Source organism: Arachis hypogaea, chromosome 20, assembly GCF_003086295.3.
Source record: "Arachis hypogaea cultivar Tifrunner chromosome 20, arahy.Tifrunner.gnm2.J5K5, whole genome shotgun sequence".
NCBI classification, from domain to species: Eukaryota; Viridiplantae; Streptophyta; class Magnoliopsida; order Fabales; family Fabaceae; genus Arachis; species Arachis hypogaea.
In genome coordinates, this window is record NC_092055.1 from 92,681,134 (window position 1) to 92,707,177 (window position 26,044).

Below are 26,044 nucleotides of genomic sequence, written 5' to 3' on the forward strand. Positions count from 1 at the left end.
CACAGATATAATTTTCTGTTTTAGTGAATATTCTATTCTAGGATTATTAAGTTGTGATATATTCTTGAAAGTATTGGAAATTGACTAAATTGATGAGATATGCCTCCATCGACGTTGTAGATTTCAGATCTAGCTAAGGAAGAGCCGCCGACGACTTACCTTGGAATGGTCCGACAGCAACAATAGTGAAATTGCAGAGAATATTTTTTATTGTTGTAGAAATTTAAGTGGGTGACAACGGTGAAGGTGGTGTGTTGGGTAATGGTGAAATGTGAGAGAGAAAGAGAGAGAGTGAAAGAAGTGTGATGATGATGGGTATAGAGAAGAGGTATAACACTACAAACAAACCATGTTTTAGTGACAAATTTTTAGTGGCAATAATACAATGGCCACTAATTCTTTAATTTAAGTTATGTTTTTGCGTCAATTATATATTTACTTTTATTACTATATATATTATAATGGCAATTATTTTTATTGCCACTAATAAATACAAAAAAAATTTGTTTGTAAAAAATTTTTAGTGGCCATAGAGTTATGGCCAGTATTATTATCATTAAAATATTTTTTTAATGAGTTATTGCTTGTGCTTCTTAGAACTTTGGTGTAAAAAATGTTGATTCAGATATTTAAAGAGAAAGGGATCTAGCTTATGTTGAAGGTGAAAAATGGTCTCACCGCCAAAACCCTAATCTCATCGTATCCGTCGCTGCCACCATCGCCACCGCCGTCGAGCAAAGGCGCCTCCTCCACTAACTCATCTCTAGATCTGGTAGCAATGCCCAAACCTCTGACATCTACGCCTTTTTCTGACACCGCCGATCTTCAGCAACAAGCTGTGACGTCAATACAAATCCCAAAATCACCTCTCATATTGCACTCTGTCTCTCCTAACTCGAAGTACGAATGGCCGATCAGAATCCTGCGGAGTCAGAACCGAAAAGCGGCTCCGATGCGTCTTCTCGGATCGAGGAAGTGAGTGAGTGGTTGGCAAAGACATTTGAAGCCACCGGCAAACCCGTTACAGAGTTTGAGTACACGCCTCGCAGCATCTCGCATTTGCACGACCTCTTAATCGTCTCCAAAGCCAAAGACGAAGCTGCGCGTCTCGTCGCTCGTGATTTCCACCAGAAGGCCTCTGAGTACCGATCCCAAGGTACGGTTCTAATTAATCGTGATTCAAGTTAATTCAAGTTAGTGAGACTCATGGAAGTTATATATTAAATTGTTGACTGGGCCTCAATTCTCGCTTTACCAATTTCCTTTTTAATTTTTAATTTTATCTTTTTTTATTAGGGATTGATTGTTGGAATTCCTAAGTCTAGATTTGATGAATTCTATTTTTGTAATCTTAATTATTATTACTTTCTTGGTTTGTGATCTGAGATGACGATGATGATGATTGTTTGAAGGACAATACTTTGATCAAGTTACTTATGCTCATTTTACATCAAGGACACATTATTTTAGGGTCATGTCCATGTTTTTGAACATGAATGTGTGTTGAACCTTCTAAGATGCAATAGTAATGCACTTTTAAATTGTTTTTAGATAATGGAATTTGAATCGGTCCATTTGTATTGGTGGGCATGCTTTTGGTGATCAGTATCAGGCCACTGATACTGTAATTAATGGAGCTGGGAAGCTAAAGTTGGTATTTGGTATGTTTACCAGAGTTGCAATCAAATAGCTTGACAGGATCACTGGCCAGGTAATTATTCAAGTTCCTAACAATTTGATTTTTATTTATTTTAGTCTAATCATGCTTAGGGTTTCGTTCTGTTAATTGTTATAGGGACAATCTGCGATATCGGTAGAAGATACCTTGAAGATCATAATCTGCAGGTTCACTCAACTTGATCTCTTAATTCTTGTTTGGATATTTGTTAATGATGATCATTTCGTGCTTGGAACTTGTTCAGTACTTGTTCCATCGTGTGATTGTTTAGGAAACAACACAAGAAGCTCTATTCCCTTGAGATGGAACTTGCTGCTGCTAGGAATAAGGGTTTTGTTTTGAAGCAACTGCTTGAGACCAATGGGATTTACTTTGAAGGAAAGCCTTTGGTCATGATAGGTGTAATCACAACATTTGGCCGCCAGAAGAATAGGGACGCCATTCGCAATGTCTGGATGGGAAGTGGTAATTATATATGTTTTGTTCTTTCTCTTGTTTGATTAGAAATCACTAACATTTTAAATTACTCTGTCATGATTAATATTGCACGATTTGCTCACTGAGATTGTGGATTAGAGGTGGTTTTAACATTAAGAGTTCTTTCTTTGCAAGTGCATCTTTGAAGAAACTGGAGGATAGAAGGGCATTGTTGCACGATTTGTTATTGGGAGAAGGTTTAAATTCTTACTTTTAATTTTTCTGGGATGAGGGGCCATGTTGGATCCAAATTGTGATTCTTATGGCTTAAAACAATTTTGCAGTGAAAATTGTGGAAACAATCAGGATAAGGACATTGATCGTGAGAATAGGCTAACTAATGACTTCCTAATTCTTGTAAGTTTAACTAGTCGAAGGATTTTATTCTCTTTAAGCATTCTGCTTTACTGGAATTTGGCAAGTATTTTGTGGCTTACTGTGAGTGAAAAATGAGGTCTTAGAGCATAAGCTGGTTTAGCTCATTGCCTTCAACTCTTATGTTGACAAGATGATCACGTGAAATCAAATGAGGGGATCGCAAATAAAGCTAAATTGGTTTTTGCTTATGCTATAGATAAATGGGATGCACTGCAATTATGTTCATCAATGATGAATAATTATCTCAAGGCAAGTTTTAATTTATTATTATTGGCAAATAATTGTTGCTTTAGTTTTAATTCAATGTGTTGATTTTCGGGCACAAATATTTGGGATCAAATGGTCAATGTTACTTTGTTGCAGCTTGTCTATAATCAACTCTCATATAAGAGTTACATTATTGTTACTTTATAATAATTAGTTAATTATCTATACTCCTAATTTCTTCAAGTCGAATGTGTGTGCTGTGTCTATATATATGGCCAAGTTGATGGAATAGAATTTAGGTAAATATTATGACGAGTATATATTTAATTAGCATAGGGTAGTTCTATAGGATAATATTGCATGCTAGCTTAATTTTATTTGAGCTAATTATTTCTGGAAATAGTTTGAGTCTTTTTGGTATATTCAGGTTTTGTGTGATTAAAAAGTAACTTAGCAAGTCATGCATGCTTCTTTCCTCTCTTCTAGACCATTCTTGCTCCTATAAATTTTGAAATCACTCAACAAACGAATCATGGCATCGAATAGTAATAGAGAGAGATTAAAAAGATAGCACAATTAAAGCCTAAAAAGCATGTTTTCAACCATTAAGTGAAATTGGGAAGGAAATACAAAACTATGCATTTTATATGAATAAGTGTGATAGAATGTTGAGAAAACCACTCAAATTAAGTACAAAATATATCTCTAAATAGTGGTGCATCAGCAAGTTGCAAAAAAATGTGTTTTTTTTTTAATTTGGGAGGGAGGACTTGAATTTGATGTTGAAAATAAAAAAGCATGAAAAGAGAAATGGGGACCAAACTTACGCAAAGAAGACTTGAAAATAAGGTGTCTTATCAGAAAAAGTTATTAACTTTTAAAATTAATTCCAAATTGTGATCAAATCTCAAAGTTAATTATAGGAATATCGGGACTCTTGTACAAATGGTATCCTAATTAATCCCCCAATTATATGATAATATTTCTTGTGTGCCTTTATGCAGAATGCAATCAATTTTTCTATTCCTGTGCTATTTTGTGATTGGACATGTATTTGGTATTTTAAGCATCATTGACTTTTTTTTATCAAATTGTATCTATGTCTATGTAGTCCCTGAAGTTAGTGAGAGTCCAATAGAACTAGATATTTTCAATTTCAAAGTCCTAGGTGTAGCACTTGCTATGTATAATATTGATGAGATTTGATTCATTTTATAGTTTCTACAAGCATATACCATTATGTTTTAGCACTACAAGAAATATTAATTTTAGCGACTAACTTTTAGCGGCAATAGCTTAATGGCCACTGTTTGTTTTATTTAAGTTGATTTTTATGGCAATTATATATTTACCACTAATACTATATATTATAATGGCAATTATTATTATTGCCACTAAAAAATATATAAAAGATACTTTTAGTTAAAAATTTTTAGTGGCCATAGTATTATGGCTACTAGTATTCTTCCTAAAATATTTTTTTCATAATAATTAGCCAATTAACAAACAGAACGAGAGATTGCTTGAAATAGAGATAGAAGAGAGATCACCACGAAACTCTAAGCTCATCGTCGTCGGTATCGCCGCCGCAGTTCCAAAGGCTTCTAGAATCGAGCAAAGGCTCCTCTTCCGCCTCTGAGATCGAGAGAAAGCGTAGATCCGCATCGCTATCATCATTTGTTCATCTCAGATCTATGTCGCCAAGGTCTTCCAGCCACCGTTGCTTCTCTTGTCGCAACACCACACCTCCGCCGCTTGCACCGCCTCCGTTCTTGCGTGTAGACGCACAAGATCGTCGCTGCGGTAGGTCTTCTCCGTTTATTTTTTCGATTTTGGTTTGAATATTCAGAAACATTTGATTCTCTCTCTGTTATTATTTTTGCTACGTTTGCTTGCTTGATCCTAATCAATCTGGCAGATCAATATGAAATCGAAGTGTTTAAATGTTTCAGATCCTAATTTTTTGTTTAGGTGTTTCAGGTAACTCTCGAATATCAACGTTTTCTCCAGGCCAATTTTACTTGGCTGGATTTCTTTAAAAAATTGAATAGTAGGAGAAACTTGCAAAAGTGGCCATGCATCTCACCACAATATCACAATGGTTTCTTAGCTTTTTCTGGCCAGATTCATGTGGATGATCACTTCTGTTAGAAATGATATCTTCTTGATTCTATCAACTTCCAAGTAAAAATTTGGAAGAAAATTTAAGAATGTTTGTGCTGCTTATGCTGTTTTACTGGGATTTATCTTTCTGAAATCTGAAGTTATGATGCATGTTGGTGGCTTATGTGACATTTCTTTCCTATTTGTAGCCACCGTCGATTGTTTCAGATGAGGTTTGCGCTGCATGTGATTTCAACCATCCTGGAAAGACATGTCTACGCAAACTTGAGTGGGCTTGGGATGGAGAAACATTCATGGCAAAGAAAAGGTGTGCCTCTCTTTTTGGTTAATGCTTGCTATCATTAGCATATTGTAGATTTATTTGTACACAATTGATTGAAATATCTATTTGAAATCTTTCAGTGACTATTATCATATAAAGAAGCAGATTGAGTCTGATTTTGTTGATGGTGCTAATGTAAGGTTATCAAAATCTTTTCTTGACCTGTCCAAGACAGAGCAACAATCAAGGTTGAAAGATCGTTTAAAGAAATACTGCCAGAAGGTTGGTATTGGTTTTTTAACAACTTTGGTTCATAATAGAGGTCATACTTAATCAAGATGGCATTCACAGCCATACAAGCATGTTGCAATAAATGAATGGGTTCGGTAGACAAGATATAATAAGGAATGGAAGCATTAGAAAGAGATTTGGGGTAGTGCCACGTGTAGAACAGATGGTAGAATTAGGTGGTTTGAATATGTTTGGTGAAGTCTTGTAGCTAAATTTAGGGGGTCCTAAAGAAAACTATATGCAAATCATTAAAAGAGACTTATCGGTTTAAACATGAACATGATTTTTGATAGAACATTATGCCATTATTAGATCCAGGAAGCTGATCCTGTTACTGGGATAAGGTTTAACTGTTCACTTGTTCTTGTTGAGGAATACTTCAGAAATTGTTGACTTTGCTAAAATTTGTAGGCTAGATTTCGGTGATTGTTTGTTAGGGTGTAGGCAATTCATTTAGCTTCACCCTTTTTAATCTTTACCCTTTTATGTCTCCCTTCCAAAACTTAATTTTTTCTGCCTACTTTTGACGATTTAGAATCTTGGTAGTTAGAATTGTAAAGAATCTTTTTCATACTTATTGCATTGTAGATATTTGAAAGGAAATTGACAATCTCATGCCCTTGTGTTATGCTAAATGTTGATGTGGCAATCAATAATACAAATGATCAGTATTTGATATGGATAAATCAAGCGAAGAGGTGAACTGAAACTAATAAAAGTTTTCCAGGTAATACTGGTCAAGATTATTAGCTTCAAGCACAAAGCATCATAGTATTTGATATAGATAAATCATTAGGATTGAGGATATCTGTTCGTGCTTTCATCTTGATGGAACACATATTCAAGTGAAAGTTGAAAGTAGAAGACAAGTTATATTTATTTTGGCAATTTATATTAAGCCATTTGCTTATTTCTATTCAGCAATTAATCTAAGAATCTAAAAGTTAAAAATTATCTCTTTTGCATCCACCCACAATATTTTGCTAGTTTATTGCTTAGTGATAAGAAAAAACTCATCATCTCTGTAGGGAACACCTGTAAGCGAACGTATACTATGATTAACAAATAACAATTTTTATTGGTAACTATGATCTGCCATCTATTTAGTGGTTTTTATTTTAATTTTTAACTCAATGTAGCTAATTTTCTGAAAAATAATTTTATTTTCTTTTTTTTTAATTCTAAATTATGAAATTCCTACTATTTGAGCCAGTTTATCTGGAAATTGATATAATTGTATGGAATTTTGATGTGAATATTTTATTATTCAAAATCTGATGGTTGGCAAGATTAGGGAATAATTAATTAGTTGGAGCCAGATTCTTAGCTTGCTTACAAGCACCAGTGAGGTTTATGGAGATCCTCTTCAGCACCCTCAGAAAGAGATTTACTGGAGCAACGTTGATGCCATTGGTAGTTTTCTTAATTTAATTTCTTATTCCTATACATATACTAACTATATACTAATGATATTAGAACTAATGGTTCTGTAGAAATGACTTGCCTGACATAATAATTTCATTTTCTTTGCTTTGCTTTCAGTACAAACAAGTTTTTAAGTTTGTGAGAAGCTTTAATGTTCTTCAAAAGCAGTAATATTACAGTTAGGATTTTCGCTCATCAGATTTGCACTCCTGCTCCTGGCACCAGTGTAATTTCTTCTTGCTACATATTATATTTAAGATGGTTTCTTCTAGGAATTCTTTCAACTTTGATCTTTCTTCGCCTCCTTCTAGTTTACTATGTTATTTGGTGGAGTATAATCAATAATGTGAACATAATTATTATGGATGATTACCAATATTTATGCTTAGCTACAGGAAGTAATAGACATTTTAGGTTGTTTGTTATTGTTTGTGTTTGTTTTCGGTGTTTTGATAGGAGTTGGGTGGGTAAATGCCGAACTGCATCTTAGAAAATTTTCAACTAGCTTGGTGGGAAATTTTGGAATTGCTGTCTTGTTCCTCTGTTGAAGGAACCTGAATTGAATTTAATTTTTGCAGGTTCATTATACTAGGAAGTTTTATGAAAACTTGGTACCAAGTTACACGGTATACAAGGTCAAATGCCCAGACCATTTGAGTTTTTCTTCAACAATTCAAAAAATTGTCACAATTCCCGCTGCCATGCAAAAGGTTTAAAGTTTTTCTTTTGGCATATTGAAGTAATTGATTCTTGTATTTTTTGTATTTTTTCTGAGGAGTTTAATACTTACGGATTGCAAATTCTGTTTTTCGAGTAGCTCATCCAGATTGGTTGCATAAGAAAGTTCGTGAAAAAGAGGACAATTTTAGTCATTGAAAATTAGTTAATGTCTTTAACTCATTTAAAAGGGATGATCACTCAAAAGGGAATAGTGATTCTAATGGTGTCAGCCTTATGGCTGATGAAGAGACTGTGAGTGATTGGAGGATTTTGGAAACAAGGCCAGAAATTTGCCAATTGGTCCTAGACCAATTATACGACATTATAAAGCTAATAATGAAGGGAATTCAATTAAGCTCAGTGGTCATGGAAATTCTCAGCAACAACATTGATAATAGTAGCAAGGACGAGTCACTTTCACTTATTCAACAAAAGAAAATATCATCTGAAAATGTTGACATAAATGTTGATTATCAAGGATGGCTTGAAATAAAGAAGAGAAAGTGGAAAAGTATCCTGGAAAAGAGAAAAAAAGTGAAGGTAAAGTTCTCATTGCAATCTTAGTATTGAAATCCATTTATATCAATATCTATGATTGTATTTTGGAGTGATTCTTCTAAGATCAAGCACCAGAAGTTAATGATGTTTGGATCTTCTACCGAAAATGATTTGTTTTTTGTATTGGGTTTATTGATGTTACACCACTATAATTGTGATAGTTAACTACGACAGCACAAATGAAAGCCCAAAAGGGGTCACAGCCAAATTGTGGAGGTTCATGCGCTCCCATATGTTGGGCAATTACCTGTCTTTGGATTTTGTTTGAAGAAAGTCTTATGTAGATGATAATGTTATATTCTTAATTTTCTGTGATTGATGATACTGCTGGTTGGGAATGCTTGCAACAACCCTTCATGCCATGGCAATGCTTCGTAGGATTTGTCATTGGGATTGGTTTATAGTCTAACTTGATGTAACATAATTATAGATTTGTAGCATTTTTTGTTGTTTAGATTTGTAACACGATTTATTATTTTTCAAGAGAAATTTGTGTATCAATATTTTAAGTTTAATGAAATATCTCTTTTTGTAGTAATTAATTTCAGTATATTTATATTATGCATAATAATAATAATTGTTGGCACAAATAATTGAGCTTCTAGAGAAAAAAAAGGTTAGTTCGTTGCTTCTAAGAAAATGAGTATAATATAACTAAAAAAAGTCTTAAGATTTTAGCGGCAATAATAATGGCAACTAAAAGTAAAGAACATTACAATTTTAAAATTATTTTTAGTGATCATATAAATTGCCAGTAAAATGAGCTTTTGCGGCAATAGTAATGGCCGCTAAAAATGAACAACATTGCAATTTAGGAATTACTTTTGGTGGCCATATAAATTGCCAAGAAAATGGCCGCTAATAGTTATATACCTTTTGCGGCCATTAAAAGGGTCTTTACCGGCAAATATTATAATTGCCGCTAAAACCTTTTAGCGACAAAGTATAAGACGGCTAATACCTAATTGCCGGTAAATGTATTAGCAGCTATTTTTATTGCCGCTAAAAGCAAAATAAATAGCCGCTAAAAGTGATTTTTTTGTAGTGTAGTTAAATGTATAAACCCTTATTTTTGTTTTAATTATTGTGTGTAAACATGCTTGCTTTTGATAATTTTATAGTCTATTTGAGTGTTTGCTGAATCATCAATGTCCCTAGCATTTTCAAAGAGGTGGCCACTTTACTTGAGTACCAAGAATACAATTCTCAAGAAATATGATGGTAGGTGATTATTCTCATATCTCTGATTTAATTTATAGTGTCAAGTGTCACAGTTGTATGCCAAATTTCTTAGTAATTTAGACTTAGTGACTTACTCTCTATTTTGTTGATATTTAAACTCATTTACAGTTTGATAGTATTACAGATTTAAAGATATATTTTAGGAGGTGTATGAATTATGAAGAGAGATGGAAGCAAAAATTTGAAGAACATTTGTATGGTTTGTTTTCACACTACAAGGTTTTTATTTATTTGTGGCAATTTTTTTTCTTATTTGTGGAGGTTTCTAAAACTCCCAAAATTTGAGGTGCCACGAGGTCTTTTGTGGGGTTTTTAAAAACCTCCACAATCTATTCAGTGGAGGTTTTGTGTGTGTTTAGTGGGGGTTTTATATTGGACTTTTGTGACAGTTTTAAATCACTTTTGTGGCAATTTAAAACCCCACAAATTAATTTTTTAATTTAAAAAAATTAACTATTTTGTAAGCTTTTTAAACCTCCATAAATTCTATAATTATTTATTTATTTTTAATTTCAAATCATTCGTTAATCTCATCAAAATTACATATTCTCAAATTAAAAAAAAAGCAGCAGCAACAAACTTGAAGTCCTAACTCTGGCTATTGTCAATTGTTTTCAAATATGAGATTAATTGCTACTAATTGTTTTCCACATTTAGTTTTTCACTAATCATTTCATCTATGAAACATACTCTTCATTGTCCAAAAACTAGAAATAACTCTAATTGCAAGCTTAGTAGAAAGAAAAAGCATACACCAGCTAACAGCTTCGGCGACTTATCTTAAAGCATTTCCTATTGTATGAAAAATAAACTACATGCCAATATATATTCCTTATTCCATAATCAATACTGCTAAACATGTAAGAACTGTCATAGAACAACCATTACATTTAGAATAATAAAAACAACAAAAATGCACACCTCATCCTTATGTCCCTTGTCATGAATCTGAGATCCTATACCAAAACTCTTCCCCTCATTGCAAGCAGATTCTTCTCTCACTTTTCAAAAAATTAAGAGTAGAGTACACATTGAAATAAGAGGCCATATGTTCATAATGGTAAACATCAATGCAACAAAATAGAAAAAATAAAAGCCATAAAAGTATCATTAAAAAATAGAAATAAAAGAATTAATTATCTTTAGAAACAAAACAAAGTAGACAGTCAATTTCGAGAGACCACAGCATCCTGGTTTACACACAACAAAATTAGAACTTTGATCAAAAGCAAAATTAAGAGTTAATGCTTTCTTTGGTCTGGTGTTAATGAGTTCAAATAGTTTCTATGAATAAAATACATTAGTCAACTTGATCCCTTGATCATTTTGATTCATTTAGAAAATTTGTACAGAAAGTGAATAATTGAGGATAAGCTAACCGGCATAGCATGATGGTAGAATAGATAGTACTGAATAAAAGAGTGATAGAGAATAATCATGATATACATCTATAGCAATGTGTACTATATATTCTCTTTCAGAAACAAATAACAATCATATCATGCATGCATGCCACACATGCTAATAATCTTCATTATTTTATTATCTTATATATGCTATTTTTTTCTGTAAATTAGTCTTAGTGTTTTGGCCTTCATATTATGACCACATGCTGTGTTATATGCAAAATGCACAAATACCTCTTTTTCATGGTAAAATAAAGGAACACAACCACACAATGGGCAAGTGGAGCTAGCTGCAAATACTATCTCTGCATTTATGTACCTTTTTCAACACTAATTTCCTTTTCTTCTTCTTGAGTATAAGAAAAACAAATATAAATACTAACAAAAAATAAATAAGGTGCATTAACAAAACAAATATATCTAACAACTATTCAAGAATTGGGGGATTCCTAAGTATGTTAATCTAGGAAGTCCTCAACCTTTGATTCTCTTAATTAGCCTTTTATATGCATATCAAAATCAACTTGTTCATCGGTAAACTACCAATGCAAGGGAGGAAAAAAGATAACCTTGGGATGCATATACAATCAAAATTTCATTCCGAGCCAGAGGGAGCAGGAATTGATTCTTGAACACATACAATCCTCCTCCACAGGAAGCCAGCACTACAAAATTAAACAATAATCTGTAAGAGCAGATGCCCAAGGCATATCACCATCGTTCGGCAAGACCTTGCTCAAATCACTTTAAATTAAACCTTCTGACAGAGGTAACCCCTGCTTCCAAGCAAGCGACAGGCTATTTGTCTGGCTGAATAAAACTGGAGCTTCTTTTCAGAATCACCTAATGCCTGATAGGTCGCCCGATGTTTCTTATCTTCTTATACCCTAAAATCCCCCTGAATCATCACATAGCATCCAAAATCTGCAGTGAACAGATTGTAATCATCATGTATCATGTGACAAATGGAGGTGCAAGTTATTATTGCTAAGTAGTATTTGGTAACTGCTGTATACAAGTTTATGAAAATTTTGTAACTAGCAAGACTATAGGCGGATTTATAACTAAAAGTCCTACATCTTAATTACTCTAAATTGAAAATTTTAGGAAGGACTCCATGGCATAGTTTGAATCTTGAATTCATGTAGGTGATCCTCATTATGAGAAATATCCGTTTTTTAAAAAAATTGGGAATAGAACTTGAGCATCTTGTGGTAATGGTATAGTATTTTCTACACACTACTTACAGGTATTCATATGATTAATCATTAGCCATAGAATAGAACTGAGACATAGCTAAGATAAGAAAAATTCAAAGAGATTCAAATAAAATAATAAAAAAAAACCTGCAACTTTCCACCGTTGCCACCAAAGCTCATGCGAGCATCGACGTGTTTCTCCAAATTAAAACATTGTATCGTGGCATGTAATTCTTCATTCATATTTACTACCTATGTAGCAGTAATTATGCCAGAAAGAAAAATAAGAAATTCAAAATTGAAAGAAAAAAATCATAGAGCTAAGAAGGAAAAATTCTAAACTTTGAAGTGTAAAGAGAAAATGTAAAGAAGAAATTGAACCTGTTGTTCAACAGCTTTGTCAAATGGAAGTGCAGCTAAGGAGTCTTCTTCCATTGTCATGGTTGCAGTTAGTTTCATTAAAGAAGAAGAATGAATGGCAGATTCTCATGTCCTTTAGCTCATAAACTATGTACACATCATTGAACTTTTTCCTCTCCGCTGGCCTTATTATATCCTTTATCTTAATCACCTGCCACACAGAATTCACACCAAAAACTTCAAAACCAAAACCGAATAAAAAACTGATTAGAGAAAAATGAAATTGATTACATGATCATGGTCCATGTGACAGAGGAGCTTGATTTCCCGGAGAGTCCTCTTGGCATCGATCCTGTTGTCAAAGGCATTCCCGATCTTTTTGATGGCAACACCTTCTTTGGACTCTGAATTTGTCGCGCAGCTGAAATAGAAAGATGAGGGAAAATTGAATAAAATTGAAAAGAGAGATTGAAGAGTTGAAGATACTAAAAGACGCTGTAAGCGTCACGACCAACAGGTTGAATGGGAGGAAACTAATAACTACGCTCACCTGGCTCGTCACCCCACTCCCCAAAGAAATTGATAGAAAATACCTGCAAAATAGAGTCGATAAAGTAGATCTGATTAACCATAGTTTAGTTTTTTTAGTAAATACTATACAGTTATAATACAAATATGTTACCTTTATTGGAATCATTGAAGTAATTTATTGCTTGTTCAAGAACTTCATATGACATATTTAGTAATAGTCACTTGTCAAAACAGAACATTAAATTAAATATGTCTACTTTGAATGAGAAACATGAACATTGCTATGTTTGTTTTAAACAACTATTATGCTATATACTGAAATTTTTCTACCAATCTTGATCAGCAAAAAATGATACAACTTGAAGGTATACAAAAGATAACTATTTTTCATTTTGAAATTTGAATCAACAAAGTACTAAACACTTAATTTATAGATATATCTCAACAAATCTACATCAATAAAGGAGAATAACCTCTAATGGAAACAATTGAACTTAATGATCACCTAAACTATGAACCCTAACATCCTTTTTACTTCAAGAAAAATCAAAATTTTCAATGTCTATTCACCTTTATAATATATCAAATCAACTTAACTAAATCTATATCAAATTCTCTGTCTTGACCTGAAAAATTAACAGAAGAGAAGAGTATATTAGAACATAAGAAGCAGAATTTGTGTATAATTTTGCCAAAACTATATCATCAAATTATCACAAAATCTAATATCTTTGAAAAAATTTGAAGAATTGAAGAAAGCAAAGAACAAGAAAAAATTAGGAACAAATCCTCATTGTAATGACTCCACACGACATGAAATCAGTTCCACGAGATCTGATAGTTTTGAACGTGGCTTCAATCGAAGCTTACAGAGACTTGCTAGCTCGCCTTCTTGATCTCCTCAGTTAGCAGCACCGAATCCGCGCCGAAACGCACTTTGAGTGCTTCAAGCCGACGGAGAAAAAGCAAAACCAGTGGCATAACCCACGGTGGAAGACGACGGAGAAGCGGAAAATTTGAAGCATTACCTCAACAATCTAAATCAAATCGTCACTCTGAGAGGTCAATGAAAATTCAGAGGCTCCACGATTTCCATTTATAACTCCACCGGCAACGCTTGACGGAGGAGACGACGGCGGCAAGGAGATGAATGGCGGCGGTGATGAATCGTCCCTCTCCCTCTCTCTCTCTTTTTCTTTGTCGAAGCCTTCTTACTGTTTTTTTTTTTTTCAATTTTTATTATGAGCTAATATTTATTTGGGCTAAAATTTTTTTTAGTATTGATTGGGCTGTGGAAGTTATTGTTAATGATTTAGGGAGGTTTTATAAATTGTCACCATTAAAATATATTGTGAAGGTTTATAATAACTCTCATTAAAAAACTCACAATCAAGTAAGAATTTTATAGTGTTATTTTGATTAACCAAATTTTTTTTATTCATTATACATAGATAATTGACACTCTAAGTGACTTCAAGTACGAGCATAGGCTAATTTTATTGATTTAAGTTTTGTTAATTTTAATTGTTATTGCCAATGATGGCTTCCTGATTTCTCTTTTTATTCATTTATTTATTTTGTTTGTTTGGAATTGTTACTGCGTGCAGACAATGGCTTACTATTCTGTTTCTGATACAGTGGCAACTTATTACTTATATATAACTTATGTTCATTCCTTTATTTTCTTCCTTGCTACTATTATAGCCTAACTTGATGTAACATAGTTATAAGCTTGTAGCATTTTTTGTTATTTAGATTTGTAACATGATTTATTATTTTTTTAAGAAAAATTTGTGTATCAATATTTTAAGTTTAATGAAATATCTCATTTTGTAATAATTAATTTTAGTATATTTATATTATGCATAATAATAATAATAATAATTATTGTTGCCACAAATAATTGAAATTCTAGAAAAAAAAAGAATTTCGTTGTTTCTAAAAAATTGAGTATAATATAACTAAAAAAAAGTCTTAAGATTTTAGCCGCAATAGTAATGGCAACTAAAAGTAAATAACATTATAATTTTAGAATTATTTTTAGTGGCCATATAAATTGCTGGTAAAATGGGTTTTGGCGGCAATAATAATGGCTGCTAAAAATGAATAACATTGCAATTTTAGAATTACTTTTAGTGGCCATATAAATTGCTAAAAAATGACCACTAATAGTTATATACTTTTTGCGGCCATTAAAAAGGTCTTTACCGGCAAATGTTATAATTGCCGCTAAAACCTTTTAGCAGCAAAGCATAAGACGGCTAATGTCTAATTGCCGATAAATATATTAGCAGCTATTTTTATTGTCTCTAAAAGCAAAATAAATGGCCGCTAAAAGTCATTTTTTCTTGTAGTGTAATTGGAAAGAAAAATATTAATTATAAAAAAATTTGTAAGAAGGATAAAATTGATACAAATAAAAAACTTAAAAAATAAAATTGAAACAAATCAAAATTTATGAGTATTTTTAAAACTTTTGATAGACATCAAAAATAAAAAATATATTTTATCTTTTTTTATAATATTAAAAGATTTAGTTAAATTAAAATTAGCTTAATGTTACATACAAAATAAAATTTGGAAAAAAGAGAAGAGGAGTTTTTTTTCATCATAGCCAGCTTCTTGTACTTTATTTTAGTTTTTGACATGCCAAATCAGCCTTACGCTTTCTTGATGTTTACAGGGTGTTTGGAAACAAGCCACCCTGCAAGAAATAAATGAATTCCAAAGATTTTTGGTAAATCTAAAGAGGATTTGTCTATACGTTCATCACAAAAGATTTCTAGATCCCAATAGACCCAATGCCAGATAGCCGCCAAAAAGCACAAGCTTGAAAACACAATATGTGCTCCAGCCACACTTTCATAACTCTAAATACCCGGATTCGGCGTAGTACCTCCTGTGATACTCCAACCGTCCCACGAATTGGTTATTCCTAAACGAGTCATGAAGGGTATAACAAACATACCCTGTCTCCATATTGGGTCAAGAACAGGATCAGAGGGATCAAAAACTGCTAATTTATATAGAGCCATCGAACCGGTCCAACCAGCAACCAGAGCCGTATGCATTATATGGACAGAAAGTAAGCGGCCGAGATCATTTAATATAACAGTATGAACACGATACCAAGGCAAACCCATGAGAATACCCCTCTCTTTTTTTTTCAACAAAAAATAGACACTATGTAACTTTATTGCACTAGAAAAAAGATACTAAAAAATATACTATGGAACCCCCTTTGCAGTCGATTATATCTGGTAAAGGATGAGAATTAAATTCAATTTCATCGTTTAAAACAAAAATAATTAAATTAGTTTAGATGGAATTTAATTCCTTTATTTTCTCTCAAAATCAATTCCAATTCAAATAGGTCTGATTTAGAATTCCATTCCATTGGAATTTCACTTAAAATTTAAAATGTCTTTATAATCTAATTACTTCTTATTAACTTTTTTCACTCACTTTCTCTCAATACATCCCACCTTTCATCACACATTCTCTCTTCTCTCACCATCTTCATTTTCTATTTTTTCCTTTCCTTCAACTTACTTAATATAATATATACATTTTTTTTAAAGATCTACTATGTAAATCTAAAAAAATATACACACATATAGATTTTAATTGTTTAACTTAGATTAATGACACCAAGCGTTTGCCAATCTATCCGAACATTTTAAGTAAAGTTGTGTCAATTATGACACTAACAAAAAGTGGCATAATTTTATTCTCTTTTAATAACATGAATTAGTTACTATAATTTATTATTAATAATTAAACTTTTTTTTACTTGCTAAGTTGGTTCTTGATAGTTTATATTTATTTTTTGTTATTGGTTTGTCGTTATAATCAACCATAAAAAATCATTTAGTTTTTAATTAATAAAAATATTTTCTTAATTTAATATTTTTAGATGTATTTTAATTATTTTATATAATTTAATAAAAAAAAGTTATCAATTATAAAATTTTAATTCATTTAATAAACATTTCAATTCTATATTTTTATTAATTCATTTCAAACATTAGAATTCAATTCAATTTTATACTATTAAAAATTTCTGTTAGAGGTCCATCTCAATTTAAATGATAAATCACGGTTACTAGGAGAAAAAACATCCGCAAGCTAAGTAGAGCATAAGCAGATACTATAAATGAAAAAATACTTCTTACAAATACATGGTTTGCGAATTTGCGCACAAGCTATATATATACTAGATGATTACGAGAAAAAATTACATAGGTAAAATAAAGGGTTAAATACAATTTTAGTTTTTCAGGTATAAGTTAAAATTTTTTTTTGTTTCTAAGCTCTTTTTGTATACAGAATCGTTCCTAAAGTTTAAAATCAAATTTTAAAATAATTATTTTTATTTAAATATTAAAATTTTAAATCAAATTACTCATAAAAATTATAAAATAAAAAAAATAAGAGAAAAAGAGTGTTTTTGTTCCTGTGAAGAGAAAATGGAAGAATAAAAAGGGAGAAAGGAAGAAGAAGAAGAAGCTGCCCACAATCTACCTTTGTCTCCGTTTCTGCCACCATTTTCGTATAATTTTGATCTCTAAAGTAAAGACGAATTTAAAATCAAGTTAAATTTTAGGGACAATTTTGTATGCAAAAAAAAAGGTTGGAAAGAAAAAAAAAATTCAATCTATACCTTAAAGATCGAAATCGTACAGTACTTAATCCTAAAATAAACTATATATTCTTTGTGATTTTTCTTTTATTGATGTTAAAAAAAAATATTATTTAATTTAATTTAAATAATCATAATAATTTGAGCATGAAATCATATCAAATTCACAAGGCAAACATAGACTTTCTAATTGCTTGCAACTTAATTGAGGTGTCTCTCATGGTGCAACGATCTTTAGGTTGTTGAGCTGTACATGACAACCCTACTCTTATCACTGCATCTACACATTCTTCTGCTTTGCGCCTCCAATGATGCACACTATGGTTATCAACCTCAATGCTATAGCTTTGTGTTGAATATTCACTACTCTCATTTGTAAGAAACCTTCCATCACCAACCTTCATTATTACTTTATTCTCATGATCATCCATTGCTGAGGCAAATTTGTTTAGGCATAACCCTTCTTTGAACATTTCATCAGTTGGCCTTTTTCCTATGAACATCTCCAGCACTAAGATCCCGAAGCTATACACATCTCCACTTGTTGAAACCTTCCCTCCTTCCCCGTATTCTGAAATTGTATATAGATAAATATAACCCCAATATTAGAATGAATTAGTATTTTTATCTATAATAACATTATGCGAATATAAATATTTTAAAATTAGGTCAATTTTGTCTTGAAATTATAGATTATGGCACAAAAGTTTATACAATTAAACTACTCTATCTTATAAAAAGATTGTAGGAGACAAAAGTCATTATCGACTAAGAAGACCAGAGTCTCCGTAGATAAAAAAATCAAATAATAAGATTTTTAGTTATTATTTTCATGTGAACGAGTTTAATTTTTTACTAATAATTAATTTTAATATTTGTTATCTAAAATTTGAAAGAATTTAACGTGTATATTTTTATATTTGATTAGGTGTTAAATTTGGTTCAAAAATAGAAATAATTAATTTTTATACTTGTTATTTAAAAATAATATTTTTTTCTATGTATATAAAAATATAATTAGATATTAGTATAAAAAAAATTTATATTGATAGTTATAAAATTAACTCAAAATTATTTTTTTAAATAAATAATTAAATCTTGATTCTAACTTTTAATCACAACATTAATATTCTCTCTAAATTATATATAATAAATATTCGAAGAAAGATAAATAAAAATATAGATTAAAAAAATAAATAGTAAAATTTGAAATTAAATAAAAAAATATATATATAATAATATTTTTTATTTGAATTATATTATGTTGTTCATTTTATTTTTTGTATAACAGAAAGATTGAGAAAAATAGAGAATGAGAGAAAAGAGAGAGAAAGATAAAGAAAAAGAATGAGAGAGGGAGTTTGTTAATTTTGAATGAAAAAATTTATTTTAATTGTAATGAAAAATATATAGTGATACATTTTGATTTGTCAAATTACTAATATAAAATATAAATTATAAATTATATAAAAAGTGGGAAAGATAGAGAAAAATAGAAAAAAAAAAGAGATGTAGATAACAGAATGTAAAAAGGGGATTTACTAATTTTGGAGAAAAATATTTTCTCTTAATTTTAATAAGAGAGTGTCATGTGACACATTTTGATTATTAAATTAGTTAGTAATATATAAATATAATATATAATATCGCTATATTTAAAGTTTAATTTTAATTTAATTTAAATACAATGAGAGAATGTTATATTGTATATTTTGATTGTCAAATTTATAATTAGTTATTGATAATGATATATAAGAGAGATATAGTGAGTGAAGAAATGCGAGAGATAGATAAAAGGAAAGAGAGAAGAAAAAACTCTTTAATTTTAGAGAGAAAATTTTAATTTCAATTGTAATGAGAGAATAATATGTGGCATATTTTAATTGTAAAATTAGTAATATATAATAGATAAAGATTAATATGGTTTATGGAAGCAATATTTTGTACCTGGTGCAATGTAGCCTATTGATCCCTTAAGTCCAAGTGTGCCACTTTCTTTGTGTGTTGCATTTTCAGAAAGAAGCCTTGCCAATCCAAAGTCTCCAACATGTGCAACCATGTCGTCATCTAGAAGAACATTCATTGGCTTCATATCACAGTGAACTATTGGTGGGTCACAATCATGGTGTAAATAGTCCATAGCTGAAGCAACATCAATGGCAATGTTCAATCTTTGCAACAAAGTTAGAGATGATCCTGACTCATCATCGTTTGGGTGTAACCACATGTCCAAGTTTCCATTTGCCATAAACTGCATAACAAGTGCCTTGAAATCCTCTCCCTTAGAATCAAGACTGGAACAAGAAGTAATAACCTTCACTAGGTTCCGGTGCCTTGCATTCTTCAAAGCTTCACATTCTGCATTGAAACTCTTACAAGCCTTGCTTTGTTGCATGTCCAACACTTTAACAGCAAAGGTGGTGGTTTCACCGCTGTCTAGGGTGAACTCGCCCTTGTAAACAGATCCAAATGCTCCTTTTCCGATCAAATTTTCAGCTGCGAAATTCTCTGTGGCAATCCGTATCTCATTGTATGACATACTTTGAGGTAATCCCATCACTAGAGCAGATGTTGAATTGACATTACTCTCTCTACTTCTCCTCCTTTTGAATATTACTATCCACAACAGAGAAAGCATTGAAATGAGAAGAATAGTAGCACCTATAACTGCAAGAATGATAGGGAGTAAAATATGTCTCTTCTTTTTGCCCACATGGCATAAAAGTATCCCCAACTTCCTTGCAATTTCCATGTCAATGCTACAAAGCATGTCATTTGCACGGAGATCAACCTGGCTAAGGTTCATGAAAACACCTTTCATGGGAACTTGTCCTTCCAAATGGTTGAAAGACAAATTTAATGTATTTAGATCCTGCAGCTTCTCCAAACTTTCAGGAATAATGCCACCGAGGTTGTTTGAAGAAAGATCCAAAGTCTCCAAGGATGCTAAACTCCCTAGAGTTGGGATTAAGCCACTGAAATTGTTTCTCCCCATCTCAAGTATCTTCAAGGTAGAACATTCTCCTATTTCAGAAGGAATGGAACCTGAAAAATGGTTGTTGGAAACATCAAATATCTCAAGCTGTTTCATGGTACTCACGCCAGATGAAATTGATCCATGCAATGAGTTTCCTCCAACGGATAAGTGTACTAAGCCAGGAAGGTCGAAAATCTCCTTTGGTATAGTTCCACCAAGCTTATTCATTCCAATATAAAGAAAGTTTAGTGACTTGCATTGTCCTATACTTTGGTGAATTCTACCTGTGAATTGGTTGTATGCCATTGAAATAGTAGACAGAGAAGTGAGATTCCCAAAAATATCTGGTATTTCCCCTGACAATACATTATCATCTATTGAAAGTTCCACCAGATTACTTAGAGATCCGATCTCTGATGGCAACTCACCAGAGAAATGGTTGGATTCAAAAGATAAAAACTCAAGATGTTGAAATTCCTTCCATCCTTGAGGAATCTTACCAGTGAGAAAATTATCAGCTACACAGAACCAATATAGTTTGGTAGACAGATTCTGAATAGAACTTGGAAGTTCTCCAGCCAAATTGTTGTGATAGAGTATGAGAACTTGAAGCTTAGTTGAGTTTGTGAGGGAATCAAAGAACTGAGAATTCAAGGAAGTGGTGGAAGAGAGAGAATTGTTTCCAAGAGTAAGGTATACAAGATTTTCAAAGTTGTTGAAGAAAGGCAAGTTCCCATGAAAGAAGTTGTTAGAAAGATCAAGGTACTCAAGTTGTGAAGAATTGGATATGGAATGAGGAATCGGCCCTTCAAACCTATTTGTTGCAAGGGAGAGATTCTTTATATTTGGAAGTGAAAATCCTAAAGAAGCTGGCAACTTTCCTGAGAGATTGTTGCATGTGACAGACAAGTATGTTAACTGAGAGATGTGGAAGAGTGAAGAGGGAAGTTGGCCGCTGAGATCATTTTCCGATAGCTGAAGCTGCGAAAGATTGCCAAGGTTGCCTATTTGAGTTGGAATTTCACCTGACAAGTGATTCCTTGCAATGGCAAGATACTTAAGAGATGAGAGATTGCACAACGTTGAAGGGATTTCACCCGTGAGATTATTCACAGACAAATCCAAGCTATGTAAACGTTTGAGTTGTCCCAACTGCGGTGGAATTGAGCCGCTGAGATTGTTGGAAGATAAGAAAAGGATATTGAGAAGGGAAAGGTAAGAAATGTCTGGTGGAATTTGGCCATGGAATGAGTTGGCAGAGAGGTCAAGTGAGTGAAGGTAAGTGAGTTTCGAGAGTTGAGAGGGTAGTTTTCCAGAGAGGCTCAGTCCTCTTAGATTCAGAGATTTGACCCTTCTTCCAATATTGGAGCACTTCACACCGTACCATTCGCAATGGTGGGAGTCTGTCGTCCAAGTTGAGAGTGTGTTTTGGGGGTCAATGACTTTGGATTTGAATGAAAGAAGGGCTTCTTTGTCTGTGGCAAAGTTGCATGCAATGCCACTAATATGAACGAGTAGGAAACAAAGGAGCAACAACATTGTTGTCATGAATTTAAGTATTTAACTATGTGTTGAGTTGGAACTCATGGTTCCTTAATGAATACGCATACAGATATTTATAAGTGAAAATATTTACTTGCATTGCTTCACGCGTTTGTTTGATATATCGTTGTTTTTGCTTGGGAAGGGAGAATGAGTCATAAACGTAACCAAAAAGCTAGACATATCAACATTTCAGCATATGTTTTAGAATGGGATTTTGTTAGATAAACAATTATTTTTGTGAATAATGTGAATAATGATTCTAAAATTAATTCAATAAAGTAAAAATATATTATACATTTAAATTATTTATCTAAATCTTAATATTAGAATAACTATCTATACACCTAGTAAATTAAATATTTAATATATTTATTATTTATATTATTTAATATTTTTATTTTCTCCTTATACTTTTCTTTTAGAATAAGTAGTGTCTTTGTCTAATTTCCAAAGTGCCAACACTTGAATGTCGACATTTGTGTTAAGACTTGAGAATGGAAAAAAGTGCAATGGAAAGCGATGTAGTGGTCCATGATACTCACAAGGGTCTTGATGAACTTTAGTGTTTTACTTAATAGTATTTATGTCCAAGCAGCAAGGCACTTGACTCATTCAACTTACTTTTGATCTGCACTTGACTCATTCAACTTACTTTTGATGTTTATATTCACATCTTCACGTAAAAATAATAATTCAGAATTGTTAGATAATTTAACATATTTAATTAAATTTTTTAATAAAATATATATTTATATTTTAATTATTATTTTTATATAAAAATATCACGTGAATAACTATCTTATTTATAAAAAAATTATTATTTTAAAATTACTAAATTACCTTGTTGAAAATATAATTTCCTTCAATTTTCCTCCACTTATTAGCCACCAATGTTACCATTTAATTTGGCAACATAATTGACTAGAAAATATTTTGTCATTCAATTTTCATTTTCATAAATCTAACCAACTATAAAATTGTTTGTGCGTGTATTTTTCTTAAAATGAAGTTCCTGACACATAACAACTAAATTAGTTTGAAACTTAATATTTATCACTCTTATTTTTCTAAATCTAAATAAAAACTAAATTGATACAAGATATACATAAACTAGTCTCTTGAATAAGTAGTTATAATACATGGAGAAGAAACATTTTTCGGAAAAATGATCACAGCGCCATATTGGACTTTTGTTTATTTTTAAAGTTAGGTTTGGTTCTAAGAATATAATAAAATAAGATGTTGAAAATAAAATATAAAAAAATAAAAATATAAAAATTAATATTTTTATATTTTATTTGGTAATTAATTAAAATAGATTTTAAAAGTTTAACTTTTTTTTAATTTATTTTTATAAAAATTTTGAAAAAAAAATATATAATAATAAAAAATATATTACAAAAAAAATCAATAAAAATAAAAAAAATTGTAACTAAGATTTTTTAATTAGAATATAAAATATATAATTTAATACATTTAAACATAATATTTTTATTCATATTTTATGTGTTAAATATAATTTTGTATACCAATATTCCAAATGATGCCCTTCTTTAATACCTCCAAATTGATGTCATTTGCTAATGTACTAACGATATTTTTATTCATGTCCTCCAGTAAGTCTCGTTATTTAATTTATCGTTAAGATTGGAAAAAAGTGCAAAGGAAAGCGATGTAGTAGATTAGTAGTCTATGATATTCATGGATATTCCTAAGTGAACTTTTCGTAGCATGCCTATGAAGCAAGGCACTTGTGACTTGACTCACTCAATGGGCTTTTGATATTTATATTAATTTTTGGTAAAAATAATAATTTAAAAAAATTAAATAATTTAACATATTCGATTAGTATAAAAATATTACGTTAGTAACCATCTTAATTATTTATAAAAAAGTAATTATTTAAAAATTTTTAAATTATCTTTCTCGTTAAAATAGTTATTTTTTTCGTTGTCTTCTACTTATTAAATCACCAATATTACCATTTAATTAGGCAATAAATTTATCTAGAATATTATTCGATCATTTAATTTTTATTACAATAAATTTAGCCAATAAAATAGGATTCTTTTTGTGTCTTTTTAAAAAAAAAAAAAGTTATTACTCACGTATATAACTGTCCGTACTAGAAGCGAGATTACGAATTGAAAGGGTGAAGATTAGAGATCTTAACTTTGATGCGTATAAAATCAGGTCAGATGAACAACTTGCAAGACACTCTGATACTAAAGTTAATAGTGTATTAGGTAGTAAGAAATTTTTTCGTTTCCTTACCTCTTAGTTGCTTTTTCCTTTTAATTCTGCCCTATAAGGCTGCCTTTTTTCCGGCATCTAATGCTTTTATGTCTCGTTGTTATTATTGAGATTCGACGGTTACAGACTTTAATGATGCAACTGTTATGGCAATCTTGCCGTTATCTCATAACGTCGGTTATGACTTAATTGTTTGTTCTGTTACATTCTTATTTGTCCAGAACAGTGTCTCCAATTTGGATTCCCAGACCTGGACTTTTTGGTTGGGGGCATCTGAGTTCAGGAAGTCAGACATGTCTCTAGATTGGAATTTTGAAAAGTTCATTAAAAAAAATTGAACAGTTTCTTTTAATTTCAAAGCAATTATAATTTTCTTATTTTACAAACCGTCAGTCACACTCTCAAATTCTTTCTCAGCAATAAATGCAACATTATTTTGAAATTAAATAACCCTTTATTTTCATTTTACCATTCATTTTTCAAAACTTCTCACAGACGCGAACAATCTCTCCTTCCTCCCAGTGAACTTCTCTCTTGTCTGGTCTTCCTTCTCCATCGCCTTCTTCGCTGCCGTCACTTCTTCTACCAGCGCTCCAACACATTTGTTCAAGGTCAATGAAATTTTTTTGTCTCTTTCTATTCCTGTGTGTTTTGCTTTGCAGTTTTTCCTTCTTTGTAAACATTCGCACATTTTTCCCTTTGCACATTTTCCATGTTTGTTGGCGTTGTTTGAAATTTTTTTCGCATTTTTTCTTCGTTTATTCTTTTGATTAGGCTCAATATAGCAGGGACACCACTGTTTTGAGTTTTCTTTTTTCAAATAATCGATGATTTGTCTTGCCCCCATTTTCCAGAATTTCTGTGTTTTTCAGGCTTGTTTTGTATCTTACTTAAGTGAGCCATAAATTTTGTAGCTCTAGGACTTTTGCTCTTTGGTAACGTAGTGGTGGTGACATAGTGGTGGTGCCCCTGTAGGTTATGGGTAGGAAAAAAGTTATCACGATCCGAGGGTGTGGCAGTGTTGCGAATTTGCCGAGACCCCGACCTGCCCCTATCCAAAGGATGAATAGTGAGCTCGAGGTAGACATATACTCGTGGGTGTCCGAGGAGATGAAGTCTACTCCCTCCACGATTACGCAAAAAAAAAAAAAAACTTGACAATCTACGAGAGGCATAAGTTATTTTTTATTCTGATATTAGTAACTTGTATATTTTCTGTTTGCCGAGGACCGGGAATCGTTTGTGCCACATAAATGAACATGTCGGCACTGCCCCGGACTGATTATGGATGTATGATACCTTATTTTTCAGGATTGGGGTTCGTTTACCATTTTCCAACTTTCAAGTGAGTGTGCTAACTCCTATTGGATGTGCCTCCTCGCAGCTCCATCCTAATTCCTGGGCCATTATCCGACGTTTTGAGCTTTTATGCTCGTTCACTACAAAAAAAATGTCTATGGTCACAGTATAGCTAGTGGAAAGGGTGACCATAGGTCTATGACCACGGTTTTTAACCTATGGTCACGGGTTTTTCACCGTAGCCTATTATGGTGTCGACATAGACTTATGGTCACGATTCTTTTATCTATGGTCACAGTTTCTATAGTCACGATTTTAGTGATTAAATTCTGGGCCACATTTTTTTACTGTGATCATAGGTTACTCTATGGTCACATGTAAAAACCGTGACCATAGCTTGCACTATAGTCACTGATTCGTAAGCATCTTGTACTCTTTTTTCCTACATTTTCTAATTATTTTTTGTTAGA

General features: G+C 31.8%; 2 protein-coding genes and 1 long non-coding RNA gene across 57 annotated transcripts; 1 reads left to right on the top strand and 2 right to left on the bottom strand.

Moving 5' to 3' along the window:
* Positions 1 to 578: 578 nt before the first annotated feature.
* LOC112782672 (AUGMIN subunit 1) lies at positions 579 to 8,658 on the top strand. Of its 50 annotated transcripts, none has more exons than XM_072230322.1 (15): positions 579 to 1,156; positions 1,552 to 1,711; positions 1,796 to 1,845; positions 1,923 to 2,143; positions 2,291 to 2,352; positions 2,440 to 2,512; positions 2,664 to 2,782; positions 4,236 to 4,543; positions 5,053 to 5,171; positions 5,267 to 5,408; positions 6,006 to 6,144; positions 6,707 to 6,830; positions 6,960 to 7,068; positions 7,421 to 7,552; positions 7,660 to 8,658. In XM_072230322.1, the coding sequence occupies exons 9-11, from the start codon at positions 5,158 to 5,160 to the stop codon at positions 6,117 to 6,119; spliced, it is 270 nt and encodes an 89-aa protein (XP_072086423.1). In that variant the 5' UTR covers positions 579 to 1,156; positions 1,552 to 1,711; positions 1,796 to 1,845; positions 1,923 to 2,143; positions 2,291 to 2,352; positions 2,440 to 2,512; positions 2,664 to 2,782; positions 4,236 to 4,543; positions 5,053 to 5,157; the 3' UTR covers positions 6,120 to 6,144; positions 6,707 to 6,830; positions 6,960 to 7,068; positions 7,421 to 7,552; positions 7,660 to 8,658. The 50 variants fall into 39 exon arrangements, with proteins under 50 accessions (XP_072086423.1, XP_072086449.1, XP_072086421.1 ...); XM_072230320.1 differs by having other exon boundaries at positions 6,712 to 6,830; XM_072230325.1 differs by having other exon boundaries at positions 4,251 to 4,543.
* A 1,400-nt stretch (positions 8,659 to 10,058) lies between these two features.
* Positions 10,059 to 14,084, bottom strand: LOC112783119 (uncharacterized). Of its 6 annotated transcripts, none has more exons than XR_011879044.1 (9): positions 13,887 to 14,084; positions 13,429 to 13,484; positions 12,878 to 12,920; positions 12,619 to 12,748; positions 12,349 to 12,538; positions 12,115 to 12,219; positions 11,526 to 11,692; positions 11,338 to 11,433; positions 10,059 to 10,363 (listed from the first exon to the last, which is right to left on the bottom strand). It is a non-coding gene; the product is annotated as an uncharacterized lncRNA (long non-coding RNA). The 6 variants fall into 6 exon arrangements; XR_011879043.1 differs by having other exon boundaries at positions 13,729 to 14,074; XR_011879046.1 differs by lacking the exon at positions 13,887 to 14,084 and having other exon boundaries at positions 13,010 to 13,452.
* A 3,488-nt stretch (positions 14,085 to 17,572) lies between these two features.
* LOC112786633 (uncharacterized) lies at positions 17,573 to 22,078 on the bottom strand. Its single transcript, XM_025830000.3, has 2 exons — positions 19,448 to 22,078; positions 17,573 to 18,071 (listed from the first exon to the last, which is right to left on the bottom strand). The coding sequence occupies exons 1-2, from the start codon at positions 22,023 to 22,025 to the stop codon at positions 17,665 to 17,667; spliced, it is 2,985 nt and encodes a 994-aa protein (XP_025685785.1). The 5' UTR covers positions 22,026 to 22,078; the 3' UTR covers positions 17,573 to 17,664.
* Between the last annotated feature and the right edge of the window lie 3,966 nt (positions 22,079 to 26,044).